This window comes from Peromyscus eremicus, chromosome 6 (genome assembly GCF_949786415.1).
Source record: "Peromyscus eremicus chromosome 6, PerEre_H2_v1, whole genome shotgun sequence".
In the NCBI taxonomy this organism is placed as follows: Eukaryota; Metazoa; Chordata; class Mammalia; order Rodentia; family Cricetidae; genus Peromyscus; species Peromyscus eremicus.
In genome coordinates, this window is record NC_081421.1 from 93,536,106 (window position 1) to 93,555,230 (window position 19,125).

Sequence of the window (19,125 nt, forward strand, 5' to 3'; positions counted from 1 at the left end):
TGTAGCCTGTCTGTGTTGCCACAGGTTTGAAATCACGCAATGTGTCTAGTTCTAAAACAGAATCTTTCCTGTGGCCTTTTTTTTTTTTTTTTTTTACTGTAAACATGGAATTTACCTTGTAATAACTTTAAAAAGAACAATTCTTAGCTTTCTCCCATTCATTCTGGCAGTGATTTGTAGTTCCTGTGTCTCTTTCTGTTTCCAAGCAGGAAGTGCAGTTGACAAAATATTTGCAATATGGTAAGAGAGATACAGCCTATTTTTGAAGCAGATAAAGACATCTTCGGACGTCAGTAATTTATGATGTACTTAGTATTTTCAACTGTTTAGGTCAGTTTTATTGATAATACAAATGAAAAGAATTTTTTGTGTTTTTCATCTCTATATTGCCCTGTATTCAAAAATTGGCAAACAGAAAAAGAAAAACCTTAATTACACACACATTTTTGAAGCCTCATCTTTCTGTTCTATAAACCTAATTTTTCAACATGTAGTTCATTCATACAGTCAAAATGCAGGTGGCTCAGAGGGTATTGCTTTTTCAGACCTTAGCCATTCATTCTAGTCCTGAGATAGACCATGACTGTCACTAATTTCTTTTGAATCTTTCCAGAAATACATCACCACATAAACAAGCAAACATGTGTACAGTTCTCCTTTTTAACCTCTTTGCTTTACAAATAATAGTATTCTTCTGCTTGCTCATTCGTCTGCACAGAAGGTGTTTCTCAGTTCTTTGGTTTTTATTTAATTTTTTTTCAAAGCTGTGTGGTTATACATAATGCTGACGGCTGTAATTTAACCAGCTCATTCCTGTAGATGTTAACATTGTTTCCTGCTGCTGCTTCTATGTGAAGCCCTGCAAATTCCTAGTCCATAGTATTGAGAGAGCTCGTGTGCTTGTAGTTTTGGGTACTGCCAGATGTCCTCAGGCCCTGCCCTCTGCTAATGTGAAAGGAGCTGATTCCCCTGCCACCACCAGCAGTGCTAGTAATCAATATTCGTTACCTGGGCTCGTAGTGAAAACTGATATCTTGGTGTAGGTTTGATCTGCATTTTCTCCATTTTGAGTGCAATTGAGTATGTTCCAAGAGTCATTTGTACATCCTTTTATTTGAATTGGTCTATTTCCTGTTTTTCTCTTGATGTTTGATATTTTTTAAATATGAATAACTTATAGAAGCTTTGTATTTCTAACATTAGCTATTTACTATAGGTTATAACTTTATTCATTCTGTGCTTTATCTTTTTATTTATTTTTGTATTTTAAAGCATCAGTCTTTTTTAAAATAGTTTTAATAGTTTTATTTTATTTTATTTTGTTTTTTCAAGACAAATAGTGAGTTTTAGTTATTAGAAGGCCTTCCTTACTCTGATGTTTCACCATTTTCTAGGTCTTTTTTCCTAAAGCTTTTATGGTATCATTTGTTAAATTTAAATCTAAATCTCAAGAGAGACAAAATGTATTCTTTTAAATGAAGCTAGTAGTAGTAGGAATGAAAAGAAAGGAAACATTTTAGAAGCAAAACTCTGAGCTAAGCAATGTATAGGAAAAAGCAAGAGAAAAGTAGAAGAAACATGTGAAAGAAACTATTGTAAATGTTAGTCTGTAGCATGTGGCACCTAGAGAAATGGTTCCTCAGTAGTATAGAAATGATAAGTTCTCTGGGTCTAGTAAAATATAAAGGGAGCAGCCTAAGATAAGATCTGTATGAGGTAAAAATGTCTGCTGATGGGTACAGAACTGAGGTAGGGTGCACATATCTACTGAATTCAAGGCTTAATGTTTGTTTCTCATTCTGTCCTTGATATGCTGCTTTGCATGCAAAGAAAGTAAATTTAGATAATCTTTCAGTACTGGAAGTGGTCAAGGTCAGACTTGAACCCTTGTCTGAAACCCCAAAGCTTTACTCTTCCATGTATTTTAACAAATAACTTTTAAGAGAGTAGAATATTTCATGATGGAAGGAAGTGGTTAGTTTTGTAATAATTAGTAATTATAGCTAATGTTATTTAGGTTGTTAAATGCTTTACATGGATGACCTCACATAATCAGCACAATTCTGAGATTAATAAACCTGTCAGATCAGCTCTCCCTCAGCAGATAAGGAGGCTGAAGTGTCCTGAGAGGTTTGTCCAAGGTTGTATGCAGAGTAAGTGGTAAAACAGCTGAAAGTTGAAGATAAGTAAGGAGATTGAAGACTAAGGTAAAGAATGCTTTCAATTTTCACTATGGAAAGTTGATAGTGCTGTTTGAGTATGGTTTTCCAAGGTCATTTAGTTCCCACAGCAACTTCTGAAGTTACAATTCATACCACTTTATAAATGAGGATACTGAGGCTAAGATGTTAGAGTTTCGTGTATAGTAAGAAAGAGAGCGAAGACTTGGCCTAAGTGGATTGTTTGTAGAACCTATCTTCTTACTTAGGAGTCAGCAGTGAGAGCTAGAGGGCTCTGTGTGGTCTGTGGCTTCCTTCAGCAGAGTGTTGACTGAACTCGGACCAAACACTGACTGAAAAATAATGTTGGTACAGGGTTCTGAACTAGAGAATGAGAAGGTATAACATTGTTCAAAGACTTTTGAAATGGAGCAGGAGCAACAAGAATAAAGCATATAGAAATACAGAGCTGCTTTGAAGGGGAGGGAAAGGCAGTCACTGGAATTCTCATTTGACTGAAACCTTGTTCAAATAGGAAGGAAGACAAGAAAGATGGATCAAAATAATTACCTTTTCATTACTTTTACAGTCATTATAATAATTATTTGTATCTCCCAATTGTATTTAATGTCATGAAAAGATATACCTATAGGAAAGGAAGAATAATTATGAAAATTGGGATAGTGTTATAAAGTACTCTCCAATGAAAAATTAAAGTGGTTGTTGTGGTCGAATAGACATACAGCAAGCTACTCCTGTGTTAATGCTACTGCTTAGTAAATGCTGCTGCATGGACAGTCCTGTTGGGATTCTCCTCTCTGCCTGTCCTCTTCTCCTTGACAGACAGATTCTGCTGTTCTGTGTGTTCATTTCCACTCTGTTCAAAGTACTTTTAATTTCTCTTTGTATTTGACCCATGGGTTATATAGACAGATGCTATTTAATTGCCAAGTGTTCAATAATTTTTCAGAAATTTTTTTCTTCTAATCTGAGTCCATGTAGTCAGAGAGTATGTTTTGAATAATTTGAACGATTATGTTTATTGAGAGATGTTTTATGGCTCATAATATGGCTGTGTTACTGAACATCCACTTGATAAGAACTTGTGTTTTGTACATTTTGCTCCTGGGTAGAGTTGTACAAAAATGTCTGTCTTGTCAAGTTGGTTGATGCGTATCATTCGGTATTCTGGATCCTTCCTTACTTTATGTTTCCTGTCACTTATTGAGAGGAGTATTAAGATGTCTTTCACTGACAATGTGTCCATTTTTCATTATGGTTATGTCAGTTTTTGCTTTATGAATTTTGCAGCTCTATACATTTATAAATATGTACAGAAATTGTTATGTCCTCCTGATTAACTGATTCTTCAGATTATAACATTTAAAAAAATAACTCTGGACATGTCCTTTGGAAATCTACTTTGTGTAATATGAGGCAGTAAACTGAGGCAATTGTAAGCTTATCATGGTTAGTTTCTTGTCTGTCAAAAATTACTACCTTTAGCTGGGTATATTGGCATATGTATGCCTTTAATCCCAGTGCTGAAAAGGCAGAGGCAGGCAGATCTCTGAGCTCAAGGCCAGCTGGTCTGGAGAGTGAGTTCAAGGACAGCCAGGCTACACAGAGAAGCCCAAATCCTGACTTTAAAAAAACAACAACAAAAAGATTACTGCCTTTTATTGCCTAATAATTTAATGTCTTTAAGATGGTTTCTTCTTCAGTTTTGTACAGGATTTTGTTTCGTTTTTTAGTTATTTTAGGCAGAAGTGGAGTCTGTTTCTCCAACTTAACCAGGGCAAAGATCTAGAAACATTCTTATTATTTGCACTGACTGATTCTTAAGTTTTCTTTCTTTTCTTTTTTTTTTTTTTTTTTTTTTTTTTTTTTTTTAGTTTTTCGAGACAGGGTTTCTCTGTGTAGCTTTGCGCCTTTCCTGGAACTCACTTGGTAGTCCAGGCTGGCCTTGAACTCACAGAGATCCACCTGGCTCTGCCTCCCGAGTGCTGGGGTTAAAGGCGTGCGCCACCACCGCCCGGCAAGTTTTCTTTTTTTTAATAAGGGATATTTAGAAAAGTTTGAAAGGTAGGGACCTGAGTGTCCCTACCCCGTAGTTTACAAAGGAGTATCTATACAATAATTCTTCTGGTTGTAATTTCATGAGTTCTTGCTTTCTAACCTTATTTGCGTATTTCAATCAACTTCTGAAATAATAAATTATTATTATGAAATAATAAACCTATGAAATCTGAATCTTTGGTGATAGAGCTGTTTTTCAGACTCCAGCCATGATTTATAACGACTTGTAATGCAGAGGGTAGCTTCCTAGCTTCCTCCCCTGTCTTTTGTAAGCAGAGCATGCAGGAGGGGCAATGCAGGGACCAGCTGCTTCTTACAGAGTAACATGGCTTACTTAAATAAAAAAAAAAAAGCCCATTCCACCTTCAGATTTTGCCTTGATAAATTGTGTCTTGGTTTTTAATACTTGTACACAGAAAGAAGCTAAAATAAGAACCTTTTCAAGTTGTATTTCATAATATTCATTAGCAAACTGTCAGAATGCAAATGTCAGAATATACCTACTGTAAACAAAACCAGCTATGTGAGTTAAATGTACCTCAGAACCCTAGAGCCTGTTGACAGGAAATAAAGCTATATATAAATAGGATTTTAACTTCTCCAAAGTACTGTTTTTTTAAATGTGATGCTGTGTCATACTTTCTAGGGTATGCAAAAATGTATCTATGTCTCCAGTTGTTTATAGTTTATATCAAGTTTGTACTTCTTAGTCACTTCAGTGGGCCAGCATCTTTAGTTGTTTTTTAAAATGCCAGAGAGTAGTGGGAAGAAAATAACACAGAACACTCCATAAAGAGGTCAGGGACAGTATGAACTCTTACTCCCAAGACTGGTTAATTTCACAGTCACTGTTTAGATGTGTTGGATTCTGTAATGCACACATTCATCAGCTGCAGTTCCAGCTACTTCTATGCAAACTGATGCTTTTGCACGATTTCCTTAATAAGGAACTTAAGTGTTCTGCCCATTTTGTATATTAGATTTTAAGTTTCTGAACCTTTTAATGCGTTTGAAGTAACAGTGATTAAAAGAGTAAATGACTTCGTATAAATCTAGTGTTAAACCTGTTTTCTTCCACCACTTACTGCAACTGATCTTTGCTTCTAGCTGTGAACTTTACGGAAGTTAATGAAGAAAACAAAAACTATCTATTTCAAGAAGTGTTTTCCTCCATTGAAACTTTGGCATTTACCTTTGGAAATATGTAAGTAAAGCCTATCACTTAAGTTAGTGCACCTGAATGTCTTAATGAGAATATGTAGTCCATAAATTTGTAGGAGATATGAAAAATAAAATACTAAGTATCACATAGCATCACAACTTGACAAGAGCTACCTTCTGTGTTGCTTTACTGACTGTACTTGCAAGTATCTGTAGAACTCTTAGTAGCAGCCTCTGTTTGCAAGGGCCTGTGTCTGGTTTGTGTGATGAGATTCCTAGGTGTTTCTTAAAGCAATTTATTCTAGATGTAGATTGAAAGTAAGAGACAGAGACGTGTAATAACTTGTCTTTTTATTTCCATGCTTTTCTTAACCTCTCTGGACAGCCTCACAAACTTCCTTATGGGAGATGTGGGCAACGATTCAGTACTGCGACTGCCTGTTTCTCGGGGAAGTAAGGTAGGCCCAGTATTCTGAAAGCGAGGTCTCTAATATTTTTAACTTACTGTCACAGCTGCTTTCTGATGTGGATCTTAGTATTAATCTGATGATGTTAAACTTTATAGATTACCTTACCATTTTGAGGCTAAACAAAGCAGATTAGTTCATTTTATATATGATAAAATGGTCAGCTTCTGTAGTAATAATTTAGTTATACTTTTCTAAGTGATGCTGTATTAAGAAAGCAGCCTAACTATTCATGAATTTGATGTTATAGGGTCCAAAACTTGAGTGAAGAGCTTTTTGGGGGGAGTGAGGGGATATGGGTGTGGGTATATGTATTATGAGCATGTGGAGACAAGAGATGGACATAGAAAATAGCTTCCTGTTCTCTTTATATAGAAGGGCAAACTAAGGTTAGGTAAGCCTAAAAGTGCAGTCCAGTGTCATCCACCTACTAGAACTGAACTTTAGACCCTGGTGTCTTTGATCCCTTTTGCATTGAATCTGCAAATCCTGTATTGCCCAGCAATGTAGATCAGATTTGTCTAAGAATTTATTTAGCCATTCACCTTTAGTCCTAGCACTTGGGAGGCAGAGGCAGGCAGATCTCGATGAGTTTAAGCTAGCCTGGTCTACATGGTGAGTTCCAAACCAGCCAGAGCTACATATGAGACCCTTTTTTAAACAAACGAAACAAAACAAAAAACAGTCAAACAAAAAAATTTAGCAACTGGGATGATATTTTTAAACACTGTCTAATAAGGTATAGCCATTACATGTAGTTCTTTAAATTTAAATTGATAAATAAAATTAGAAGTTCACTTTCTAGTTGATTAGCCATATTCTAAATGTTTGAGTAGCTATATGTAACTGGTATCTGCTACATATATACATAATATAATGTGCATGGCATTTTTATCACAGGAAATTTTATACTAAGCTGCCTAAAAAACTTGAAAAGACGTGTACCTGTCATAAAATGGCAAAAGATGGCTAGATTTTCTCTTGTTTGAAGTCTATTGTAACTGTTTCTTTAACTTCTGAACCTTTTTAGATCTGTAGAAATTGAAGTTTTATGTGGATTCGTTGATTTTTAACTAATCAGATAAAATGAGTTTGTTCATTGTTAAATCTTGGGAACTGTAATTCTTGCAATGTTGTGGTATTTAAGCAGACTTCTTAGGCCCTTTGAGTTTTAAATACTTGAAATTCTTGAGCAGGAATTATGTCAGCATAGTAAAATCGAGAACGGAATTTTGGAAGCAGTGGTTTGTTGTTTTCTGGTCTAATCTTAAATTTGTTTTCTTCCATGTGTTAAGTCTTTTGAAAACATTTCTGTGGACTCGGTGGACTTACCCAGTGAAAAAGGTAGTGTTCAGGATTTTATTAGATATTTTGCATTTTCTCTCAATAAGTATTTTGCTTAATCTCTTTGTACTTTGTAATCTAGTGTATTCATTTTTAATATAAAATGATATGGAAAGTTTTACATATAAAACATAAAGAGAGCCAGGCAGTGGTGGTGCACGCCTTTAATCCCAGTATTCAGGATGGCAGAGGCAGGCAGGTCTCTGAGTTGGAGGCCAGCCTGCTCTACAGAGTGAGTTCTAGAATAGCCAGGGCTACACAGGGAAACCCTGTCTCAAAAAACAAAAAGTGTGTGTGTGTGAGTGTGAGTGTGTGTGTGTGTGTAAAGAGAAACCTTGTTTGAGTAGATGATGTGATGATGTAAACATCATAATTACATACAGATTGTAACTCAAATAATAGAAATACATATTAGTATAAAAATACAGGGGCTGGAGATACAGTGACTCAGTGATTAGAGCACTCACTATTGCAGAGGACCTGGAGTGGTTTTCCAGCACACACATGGCAGTTCACACCCCTCTGTACCTCTAGTTTCAGGGGATTACTCCTGCTTCATGCATATGGTGCCCACCAGACATACATTCGGGCAAAACATACATGCACATCAAGTAAAAATAAATACATTTTTAAAGATTGAAAATACAGTAAAATTTTAAGTATAAACAATAGCATTTTATAGACTTATCCTTTGAATTTTTAACTAGTTTTTGTTGATTAATTCCTAAGGATCCATGTACTTTGTTTTTAGAATTATTATGTGCTCATACTTAACATATACTTACTTTGATGTTTGTAATTTCAGGAAATTTCTCCCCTATAGAACTAGACAACTTGCTGTTAAAGAACACTGACTCTATAGAATTGGCTTTGTCATATGCTAAAACATGGGCAAAATACACCAAGAACATAGTGTCGTGGGTTGAAAAGAAGCTCAACTTGGGTGAGTTCTGTTAGAACATCTGATTAACTTTAAAATGTTAGCACTAACTTGTTTGTGATTCGTTTTCTGCAGACTTTTAAGTATTGTTATTGCTAATTAGTGTTTATTTCATTTTAATAAATAGAATTTTTCTTGCGATAGGCTTTCTTATACTAAATATACATACTAAACATTTTTTATAGGCACACAAAGACAACACTGTCTCTGCCTTTAAAGAGGCCTTACTGTGATGGGTGAGGAGGTATAATCCATAATAGTAAAAGCAGAGGAGAGCAATAGTGGATGCGTAAGCAGAGAGAAAGGAAGCGTGGAGAAACAGCAGCTCAGTAGTTTTACAGCTGAGAAAATGTTTTCGTATCTGTTACCTTACCTAACCCCCTAATACTTGGAAAATAGGCAAGACAGGATTGTTATGCCCCTTTTCTAGCAACTTTCCTAAGGGGCACAGCAGATTTGCTTATGAGCATGTGGCGTATTTGGAGGGACGTAGGAGTCATCAGAGCCTATGCTCAGACTGCACTGGGGTAGGTGTCGTTCTGACAGGTGAGAGTCATGCATGTGTGTTTGCAAAGTTCCCCAGTGGATTCTGATGAGCACTTAGATTAAGGATTGCTTCTTATATCATGATGCATACTAATATGTGTGATCACTTTTAATTGAAGAAGCACAAATAATTTTAGAGTATATATATATAGAGAAAAAAATGTTAATTTTTGTCTTTTAACCTTTTCAGAATTGGAGTCCACTAGAAATATTGTAAAATTGGCAGAGGCAACTAGATCTAGCATTGGAATACAAGTAAGTGTTCTGTGAACTCCTCAGGTTCTATAAGAGACTACTCATTTAAACTCCCAATCAGCTCATAGAAAAAAGGACTTATTGACAGAAACTTAAATTTAAATGGCTATTCCTTATGAATGAAACTAGAGTATTTACAATTTTATACAAATACCTATTTTGAAACTAATTTTGCTAACTAGTTCATAATTTCAGTATTTTTCTCCATAGGTAATGTCATTTTACTAGAGAAAGAAATCTAAAGTTGTCTTTTTGGAAGGACAGGGATATATCTAGAACTCTAGTGCTATTTTTTTTTCTGACATGTAACAGAGACTGAGCTGCAGTATATCAGGCAAGTGCCTCTAGAACTGTACTCTTACACACCTTCCCTTTCCACTTGAAATTCCAGGAGTTTATGCCTCTGCAGTCCCTCTTTACCAATGCTCTTCTTAACGACATACACAGCAGCAACCTTTTACAACAAACAATTGCAGCTCTCCAAGCCAACAAATTTGTGCAGGTAAAAATTAATACATACAGCATAGTTTTAGTAGAATACCTTTATAAAACAACTTACTTCTTTTTACTCTCCTTAATAGCCTCTACTTGGGAGGAAGAATGAAATGGAAAAACAAAGGAAAGAAATAAAAGAGCTTTGGAAGCAGCAACAGAATAAACTGGTTAGTATTATATTGGAGTTAGACCTGCGTGTGTGTGACCATCCGAAGTCACCTGCAGTAAATACACCATCTGTCTTACTCTGGGGTCCCTAAAGTGCTCTCCTATAATCTTTTAAATGATCTTTTCTGTGTAGCTCGAAACAGAGACAGCTCTCAAAAAGGCAAAATTGCTATGCATGCAACGGCAAGATGAATACGAAAAGGCAAAGTCTTCCATGTTTCGTGTGGAAGAGGAGCAGCTAAGCTCAAGTGCTGGATTAGCAAAAAATCTCAACAAACAACTAGAAAAAAAGCGGAGGCTAGAAGAAGAGGCTCTTCAAAAGGTACCATTTTTGTTATGTGAAACTTGAATCAGTATACTCTGCTTAAGATTTGACCTCAAACCTTCCCAGGAGTTGGGTTACCAGAAAAGCATACTCCGACTGCTGGGCCTCACCCAGAGTTTCTTACTCAGCTGGTCAAGAGTGGGGCCCTGACAAGTGTCTCTTCTAACAAGTCCCCAGGTGACAGTGATGCCGCTGGTAGAGACCCATGCTGTGGGAACCACTGTGCTGGGATACTTAGGGATTTGTGAAAGAAGCAGCTGAGAGAGGATAGTGGTGTCTTATTTTTGACTGGATTATTTATAAAGTCTACTTTTTAGGCAGCTTTGCATTATATGCTTGCTGACAAGAATAAGCCAAGGCTTTGTATCATTAATTATATTAATATAATTTAAATTAATATAATATAAATTAATATAATATAAAAGTATAATTTGACAGAGTCTGTAAAATAAATGGTAAATATAAGTAGGCAGTGCTTTTTAAAATAGAAATGGATGCAAACAATATAGTAATTGCATATTACCCCTAGCAATTAAAATCGAATGTTCTTAAATTGCCAACCAAAATGCTATTTATCTTTAAATTATCTTACTTAAAATACATTTCATAGTACTATATTTAAAATAAAAGATTTCAGAATTTTCATAAAGACTTCCCAGTTTTTTAAATATAGCTTTAACTGCAGTCAGTTTTTTAATATAAATTCTAGTGATTAGTGTTGTTTGTTCCTGTGATGTTCTTAAAGGTAGAAGAAGCAAATGAACACTACAAAGTCTGTGTGACAAATGTTGAAGAAAGACGGAATGACCTAGAAAATACCAAGAGAGAAATTTTAACACAGCTTCGGACACTTGTTTTCCAGTGTGACCTTACACTTAAAGCTGTAAGTTTGTTCGTTATTTGAAGGCAACAGGGGAAAAGTCTTGGGACCTGATGAGTTTTGATTGCTGAGAGATTAAATTCTGAGACTCAGAACATACGGACTTTCAGTTTCTAATTTGAGTTACCTTTTTCTTTCTGTTTGTTGAGACAGGGTCTGGTAAAACTGAACCAAAAATGATTTATGTAAAGACAAAGCATCCTACATCACATTTTCATTTATGTCTTTAAAGTATTTTTTAGAGTTCATATTCAACAGGCCCTTTTGGCATGTAGTTGACAGTTATATAGATATAAATCTATTAACTTCCACCACAGTGGATAAACAGACATTTTCATCACTTAGTGTTGCCCATCCATTGTCAGTCACTGCACATATACCTAATCCCTAGCAATACTGATGTGTTCTCCATCTTGTTCATTATCTGCAAAAATGATAGAATAAGCTTTTTTGTATCTAAATGTTTCCCAACTTTTCCTGAGTATCTCATAAATGGACTCATAATGCATAACCTTTTGAAACAGGCTGCTTTCAACAGCCTAGTGTATCACAATGTTTATCCATTTACCAGGTGGACATTTGTGTTGTTTGTAGTTTGGGGTCATGAATAAAGCTCCAAAAATATTTGTTGACAGGTTTTTGTTGAACATAGTTTTACATTTTAGAGAAAACATAGAAGTGTGACAACTGTCAAATGCATGATTAACGCAATAAGAAACTAATTGACAGTTTTCCAGAGTGGTTCTAATCAGTGTGAGAATTCTAGCTCTGAGTCCTTGATCTTCTGACATGCTTAGCTGCTCTAGTAGGTGTGTGGTAGAGATCTAATTTTGGTTTTCACTTGTGTTTCCGAATAAGGGATGGGGAAGTAATGTAATTATATTTTAATTAGAATTTTATAATAGCATTAAAAATAGTTTCAAGGACTTATTTATAATTTGACTATTTTAAATTTTTCATTGCCTTTTTTGTTGTTCTATGATTGAGGTTGCATGTATTTTCTCTCATTCCAAAGCGTTTCTATTATACTTTAAGCAGTGTCTTGTAGGGGAAAGTTCTTTATTTCAGGTCTATCTTGTTTGGGTCATGCTTTTGATGTTATGTCTGTCACTTACCCCAAGGTCATAGAGTTTCCCCCTTTGTTTTGTACTAAAAATTATAGAGTCTGACACTTACTAGTCCATATTGAGTTCATTTTTGTGCAAGGTGTGGGTTGAAGTTGGTTTTGGGCATATAGATGCCATATTAAAGTCATACCTAAAGGATTTTAACAAATACCTTTTTTAAGAAAAGAGAGTAGTACCAGAGAAAGAAGTTATTACTTCTGTTTCCTGATAGAAGAGAAACCATAACACACAAGATTACAAAGGGAATGGCAGCTTTGGCGAGCAGAAAGCAAGGGTGGCCAGATTTAACTAAGTTTGAGATTTTTTTTTTAAAGACAGGATTTCTCTGTGTAACAGCCCTGGCTGTCCTAGAACTCATCCTATAGGCCAGACTGGCCTCAAACTCAGAAATCCACTTGTCTCTGCCTCTGAATCTTCATTGGAAATTAGATGTAGTTGGTGCATCTAGATTACACCTGTAATCCTAGCATTTGGGAGATAGTGGGTAGGAGAATCAAAATTCAGTGTCGTCCTTGGCAGTATGGCAAGTTTGAGGCCAGGCCCGAGCAACTTTGGATTCTGTCTCAAACAAAACGTAATAACAATAACAAAAAAGAATTTTAGTTGGAGCTCCCTCAAGAAAAGTAAAGTGAACAGAGACTACACATGGTTCAGATTGGCTGCTTTGCAGAGCTCAGTGAGCTTTGGGAATGAGATGTGAGGCCTTCAGCTTTACTCTTGGCTCATTTTGGGCAGAGGAAATTGACTTGGTGTGGTAGATACATTGATTGAAACTATGAACTTGAGACTTACTAGTTTTGTATATGAAGATGTGATGTCCTCCAAGCTCTTGTCTTTTCAGATGTAATTTCTCCCTGGCCAGCTTTTAAAGATGTTACAAATATCATCCAAAAATGTGGTAGATGGGGACATAATCAATACCGATGTCTACCTGTCCCAACACAATAGGTTGAAAACACTATCCTCTTTCCATTAAATTACCTTTGCACCTTTTCAGAATCAGTTGACCATATTTATACGTATCTACTTCTGAATTCTCTCCCTTGATTCTGTTGCTTTATACTGAAAATCAGATGTGAGCACAATTTTATTATTTTTAAAAATTATATTTGAAATCCTTTAATGTTCCGTAAAATTGTTAGAATCAGCTTGTTTATATTAAATCTTATAAACATTTTCAGTGGGATGTATTAAGTCTTAGATCAGACTGTGAAGAATTAACTACATGTTTGTACATCTCTCCATTTATTTAGGTCTTTGATTTTTAAAATCAGAATTTTGTTTTCAACATAAGAATCTTTGACAGGTTTTATTTATATCTATGTATTTGCTTTGGGAGCTGTTATGAGTAATCTATACACAATACAACTTATATATCCATTCCACTTAATTTCAAATTCTAATTGTTTCATAATATTTAGAACCATAGATAATTTTGACACAGTGTTTTTATCTTGGAGTCTTGGTAAACGCCTTTATCTTAGGGATTTTTGTAGATTCTTCAGGTTTTTCTACATAGAAAATCAAGCTGTTTGCAATAAAAGCAGTTTTATGTCTTTCTCTTTTATAGTCCTTTTATTTATTTTTTATTGCATCTTTTAATTTCCCTATAGAGCTGTCAGTTAAATAGGAATGGTGAGAGGAGATTTCTTTGTCTTAGTCTCAGTCTTCAAAGAAAAGCTACTATTTAAATAGGGTGGTAGCTATAATTCCTAGATGCCTCGTATATAGTTAAGAAATTTCTTTTTTTCTGTGTGTTTGCTGAGTTTTTTCTGTGTATGTTATTCTGTGTGATCATGGAGTTTATCTTCTTATTGCCCCTCTTTCTCTTTCTTCCTTTTCTCCTCATTTTCCCTTCCTCCTTTCCCCTTTTACTGCTTTTTGTTTTAGTTAGGGTAATCTACTTTCATAAAATGAAGTGAGAAAATAGTCTTCACTTTTGTTTGGGGGAAGGGTTTATCAAATTTGTGTTATTTCTTCCTTATCTTGCAGCATGTGTGGTATCTAGGGTTGAGATTTTGAAAGAATTTTTTTCTACATGGTCATTTCTTTTGATATATTCAAGTTAATTATTTCTTAGGTGAAGTATGTAGCTTATGGCTTGCATAGAATTGATCCCTTTCAACTTGATGTGTGTGTGTGTGTGTGTGTGTGTGTGTGTGTGTATATATATATATATATATAGTTGCTGTAGCTTTCTTTCATCCCTTAGCTGTCTAAGTGGGTAGATGATGTTTCCCCTTTCATTCTTAATAATTTGCACACATATTCCCCCAATTTTGCAAGAAGTTTATACACTTCATTGATCTTTTCCTGAAAAAGTTTTTAGTTGATTTTTTTCCAGTTTTATTAGTTTTTACTTGCTATTTGTCTTTTTTTTAACTTTCATGATTTCTCTTCATTGAGCCCTGCCTCCATCTCTAGTATAGGCTTTTAATGCTTCAAATTGCCTCCTAAAGGTTATTTACCTACAGCCCACAAATTTTGAAATACGTTTTCATTTTTACTTAGTTCAAAACATTTCTAAAGATTTGCTCTTCGAATGATGGATAATGAAAAAGCTTTTTGTTTGCTTTTCTGAGTATTTTCCAGCTGGTTTTTTTTTTTCTGATAATAACTTCTAGTTTAATTCTATTGTGGAAGGAGAAACTAGTTATATGATTTTAGGCTTCTTAAATTTGTTACATTTTTTTAAATTGATCCAGTATCAAGTTTTTGTAAAACAAAAAAAAAAGAGCAGAAAGAAGTTGATAACTTTGAAAAAATAAAGAGGAAATTAAAAGGTGCTTTGAAAAGATCAATGATGAATATTCTGTGAATGTACTTTGAAAAGTATGTGTATTCTTTTACTGTTGGCTGATGTGTTGTACATATCAGTTCTTTAGTCTGTGTTGTAATTTATTTCTTCTATATTCTTGATTAGTTGTATTTAACTGTGTCTATCTACTGAGGGAATTTAGAGGTCCTCAACATACTGTGTGTCTAGTTCCATCAGCTTTTGCTTTGTATATTTTGAAATCTGCTGCTATTTCAAATGTTTCACCATCATAGCAGATCTTCTTTGAAATATCTCTTTCCTGGTTTGCTTTTCTGTTGCTCAGATAAACCAGTACCTGAAATAAACTTGGGGAGGAAAGGGTTATTTGGCTTAGAGGTTGTAGGCCAGCATCAAGGAAGCCAGGGCAGGAACCTGCAGGCAGGAACTGAAGCAGAGACCACAGAGGAAAAGCACATTCTGGCTTGCTTCCCCAGGCTTGCTCAGCTTGATTGTTTATATGGCCTGAGTCTGCCTCCTGAGTTCTGGGATTAAAAGCATGTGCCACCATGCCCGGCCTCCAACACAATGTCTTTATCCTGGTGAATTTCCTTGCTTTTACTCTACTTTATTTAGTATTAACATGATACAGCTATTTCTATTTACTTTTAATTATTTTGAACATGATATATTTTTCCCTTAATTTTTTTTTGTTTTGTTTTGTTTTGTTTTGTTTTGTTTTGTTTTTCGAGACAGGGTTTCTCTGTGTAGCTTTGCGCCTTTCCTGGAACTCACTTGGTAGCCCAGGCTGGCCTCGAACTCACAGAGATCCGCCTGGCTCTGCCTCCCGAGTACTGGGATTAAAGGCGTGCGCCACCACCGCCCGGCTTCCCTTAATTTTTAAGAGTGATTTTTTTTTTTATATGTATGAATGTTTTACTTGTATGTATGTATGTGTAGCTCATGTGTGTCTAGTGTCCGCAAAGGTAAAAAAGTGGGCATGGATCCCCTGGAGTGGACATTACAAATGATTGTAAGCCGCCATGTTGGTGCTGAAGACTGAACCCTGGTCCTCTGCAAGAGCAGCAAATGCTCTTAACTGCTGCACCATCTCTCCAGCCCCTTACCCTACAATTTTTAAACATATTTAAAATGAGCTTCTTATATAGCCTACAAATAGCATTTACTTTAGTCTTGATTTTTAAACATTTCTTGACAGTCTTTTGAGTGGTTAGATCATTCATTCATGTTTAATGTAAACACATGGTCAGATATAGACCTACCATATTATTTCCTTCCTATTTATAACTCCTATTCTTTCATTTATTTTTATCTGTTGGTATTGTTTTATCTGAACTGTTTATCAACACTCTAATTTATTTACTTAATTCATATTTTGGGATTAATTCTTTCTCTAAATTTTGTAGTTATTGAACTAGGAATTGAAATGCAGATTTATGCATGCTGTGTATTTGCTGTTTCCAGTTTTCCTCTATAAATGTGAATTCCAAATCTTTGGATTCAACAACAAATAGAAAAAAAATTTGATCTTTACTGAATATATACAGACCTCTTCTCTTTGCCATTCCTTAAATGATACAGTGTAACGGCTGTGTTCACTTTGCATTTGTGTAGCATTAGTAGTTATTATATGTAATCTAGAGATAAATCTTATGGAAGAATAAGCAGCATAAGCTAACTACACATAAGAGACTTAACTCTCCATGATTTGGGTACCTGAGGGGTCCCCTGGATAGATACCCAGTCCTCATGGATACTGACTGAGGAACAAGTATATACTTAAACTTTTATTTTGAAGACAGGGTCTCGCTGTCTCAAACTTGCAGCCCTCACCGTTACTGCCCAAGTACTAGGATTACAGAAGCATGCCAGTGTGCATAGCTTTGTATCATGTTTACTGAGTCCCTAAGAACCAGGATTTTAGTACTTCAAGTGGGGTGCAGAAAACTTAGCACATGTAAGCCCCTTTACTCAGCGTGAATTGTAGTAATGTTTTTATTTAAATGCATATACATTAAAAAAAAAAAAAACCCTCACCAAACTGGCTTTGTTCTTGTGTGTGTATGGGAGGGGGCAGGGGTTATTTGTTTGCTTTTCTATTACTTTAATTGAGGTAATATATTATTTCTTCCTTCCCTTTCCTCCCTCCAACCATCCCATATACCCCTCCTTGCTCTCTTTCAAATTCATCAGAATGTTACATTTTCCACTTAGGATCAGTGTATTGACATATAATCCCACTATAAGCTGAGGAGTGTTATATTGTCCTTTTGATTTGCCTTCAAGTTTACTACCTCTCCTTTGTTATTTTCCTTTCCCAATATAGTCCTTCAGGAACCTTTTGTTTTGGAAATTATATTTTTCAATACTGAAACTGCCTTTTTTTGTTGGTCTTCAGTTTCTCTGTGGAGATTTGTGTCTTTCCATGTTTAATTTGCCCTTTTATGTATATGAGTGTGTATCTTGTACACATGGGTATGATTCCTCAGGAACCATTCACTTTTTTCTTTGGAGACAGGGTCTCTCACTGAGTAGGCTGGTGTGGCGAGCCATCAAACCCCGGAGATCTGTTCCTTCTTCCTTTCCAGTGCTGGGGTATAAGCACAGGACACCATACTTGTTCTTTGTTGTTGTTTTCTTTTCTTGTGTTTTTAAACGTGAGTTCTGGGGCTTAAACTCAAGACAAGCACTTCCCCAGCTTTCCAGCTCTTCCCTTACTTCTACAGCCCATTGTAACAACTGCCATAGAGGCTTCATCCTGGTGTCTGAGTTACCTCAGGTTGATAGCTGTCTTCTTGAGTGGTTAGGATTGTCCTGATATTTCAGTATCAGGAAATGTACAAGTAATTTTGTACATTAACTTTTCCTGGGAAAACATCAGCAGCAAATGTCCGTTCACCCTGATAAAGTACCAGTAACTGCCAAAGGAAGTTTGGTTGGAGTCTAGTTTAGTGAACCAGTCAGTTTAACTGGGATTACTTACAGGAGCGTGGGCAACCATAGAAGCTAAACTACAAAGGAGTAGTCTTTTCCCCAGCAGCTGTTAACTGCTTATGTGTCCTCTAGGGGAAGAGCCTGGTGAGTGCCCACCCCCACCTCACCCCCAGCAACTGTTAACTGCCTGTGTATCCTTGGGGAGGGGAGGGGAGGGCCGGAGAATCACAGCTGCTGAGTTCAAGAGGGCCATGCCCGGAGGACAGCATTCCACAACACATTTTGAATGCTGTCCTAGGTATTTTCGGTGTTATTTTGTATGACTCTGGGTCCTACTACTGTTTTAAAGTGTACATGACCATTTGAACTAGGTAGGTTCACCTTCCCAGCTTGGCCTGTCACCTTGGTCTGACTGGGAAGCTGAAGTGTAATGCTATTTACACTTCTGCTCTCCAGAAAGTCGGAGAGAGCAAGTCTTCACTATTAAGTGGAGGAGGTGGGCGGGAGATACAGGGATAAAGAGAAAAATGAAAGCTACAGGAGTTTCAACAGTCTACCACCATTCTTAGATCACAGTTCAGCTGATCATAAAGGAGGATTCCCTTCAGGGTTTTAGATCTGTTTAGTTCCTGTAACTGCCATCACTGCTACTACAGGTTTGTGCCCCAAGGATTTGGGCTTGTATGAGGAATGGGGCAGAAGATGGAACAGAGAAACCAGGGCTCTCTTCCCCCTTTTGAGGCACATTTCTACCCCCTGGCTGTTTTGGTCCACAGAGGCCCTCTCTTGAAGCTCTCTGTATCCATACCTGATGCTACACTTGAGGCAATCAGCCTAGGCTAGAAAGCATTATGGGAGTGGGAAAAGCAAAAAATGTATCTAAAATTGTTATATATTAGATAGATGATATTAATATATGGATTCTGAACAGGACTTTTCAGTGGATTCAGTTGGAGAAAAGATTCCATCTCAATGAGGAACTTTTAAAATGTTTTGAGCTCTTAAAAGTTGTATCATTTACTTATCAAATTTTGATTGTTATTAGCTTTCAGGTTTATAAAATAACTTAAAATATTTATAAAACTCCCTTTACCTCAAATCATAGCTGATAATAGCTAAGATTGAGTACATATCTATGTATTAAGATGTCCATCTACATGAATGTACCTAGTTCTCAGGGGTCCTACTAGGTACACATATTTTTAGCTCATTTTACTGATGCAGAATCAGAAGTTGAGAAAGTCTTTCTTTCCAGTGGGGGTGATGGTCTTCGGACCAGTCACCATGACATTGTTCTGGTAGCCTATAAGTAATGTAGAGGTTTGAGTTTTGAACCAGACTTCTGCATCAGAATCTGCATTTGAACAAAGTCTCTCAGATGCAAGTTTCTGGGACAAAGAAATTATAAATAACTTGATCAGTGTCTGTCGCCCATATTAGTTACCCTTTGGATCAAGCAAGTTCAACTC

At 36.0% G+C, this 19,125-nt stretch overlaps 1 protein-coding gene across 1 annotated transcript in view; it reads left to right on the top strand.

The window, feature by feature from the left end:
- Positions 1-237: 237 nt before the first annotated feature.
- The window catches only part of Arhgap29 (Rho GTPase activating protein 29), a 35,110-nt gene continuing 16,222 nt past the window's right edge, over positions 238-19,125 (top strand). Inside the window, exons 1-10 of the mRNA XM_059266613.1 lie at positions 238-289; positions 5,346-5,442; positions 5,785-5,857; positions 7,162-7,210; positions 8,016-8,153; positions 8,887-8,951; positions 9,343-9,453; positions 9,533-9,613; positions 9,748-9,936; positions 10,685-10,822. Of these exons, the coding sequence (XP_059122596.1) occupies positions 238-289; positions 5,346-5,442; positions 5,785-5,857; positions 7,162-7,210; positions 8,016-8,153; positions 8,887-8,951; positions 9,343-9,453; positions 9,533-9,613; positions 9,748-9,936; positions 10,685-10,822 (993 nt within the window). The remainder of the gene's footprint in view (positions 290-5,345; positions 5,443-5,784; positions 5,858-7,161; positions 7,211-8,015; positions 8,154-8,886; positions 8,952-9,342; positions 9,454-9,532; positions 9,614-9,747; positions 9,937-10,684; positions 10,823-19,125) is intronic.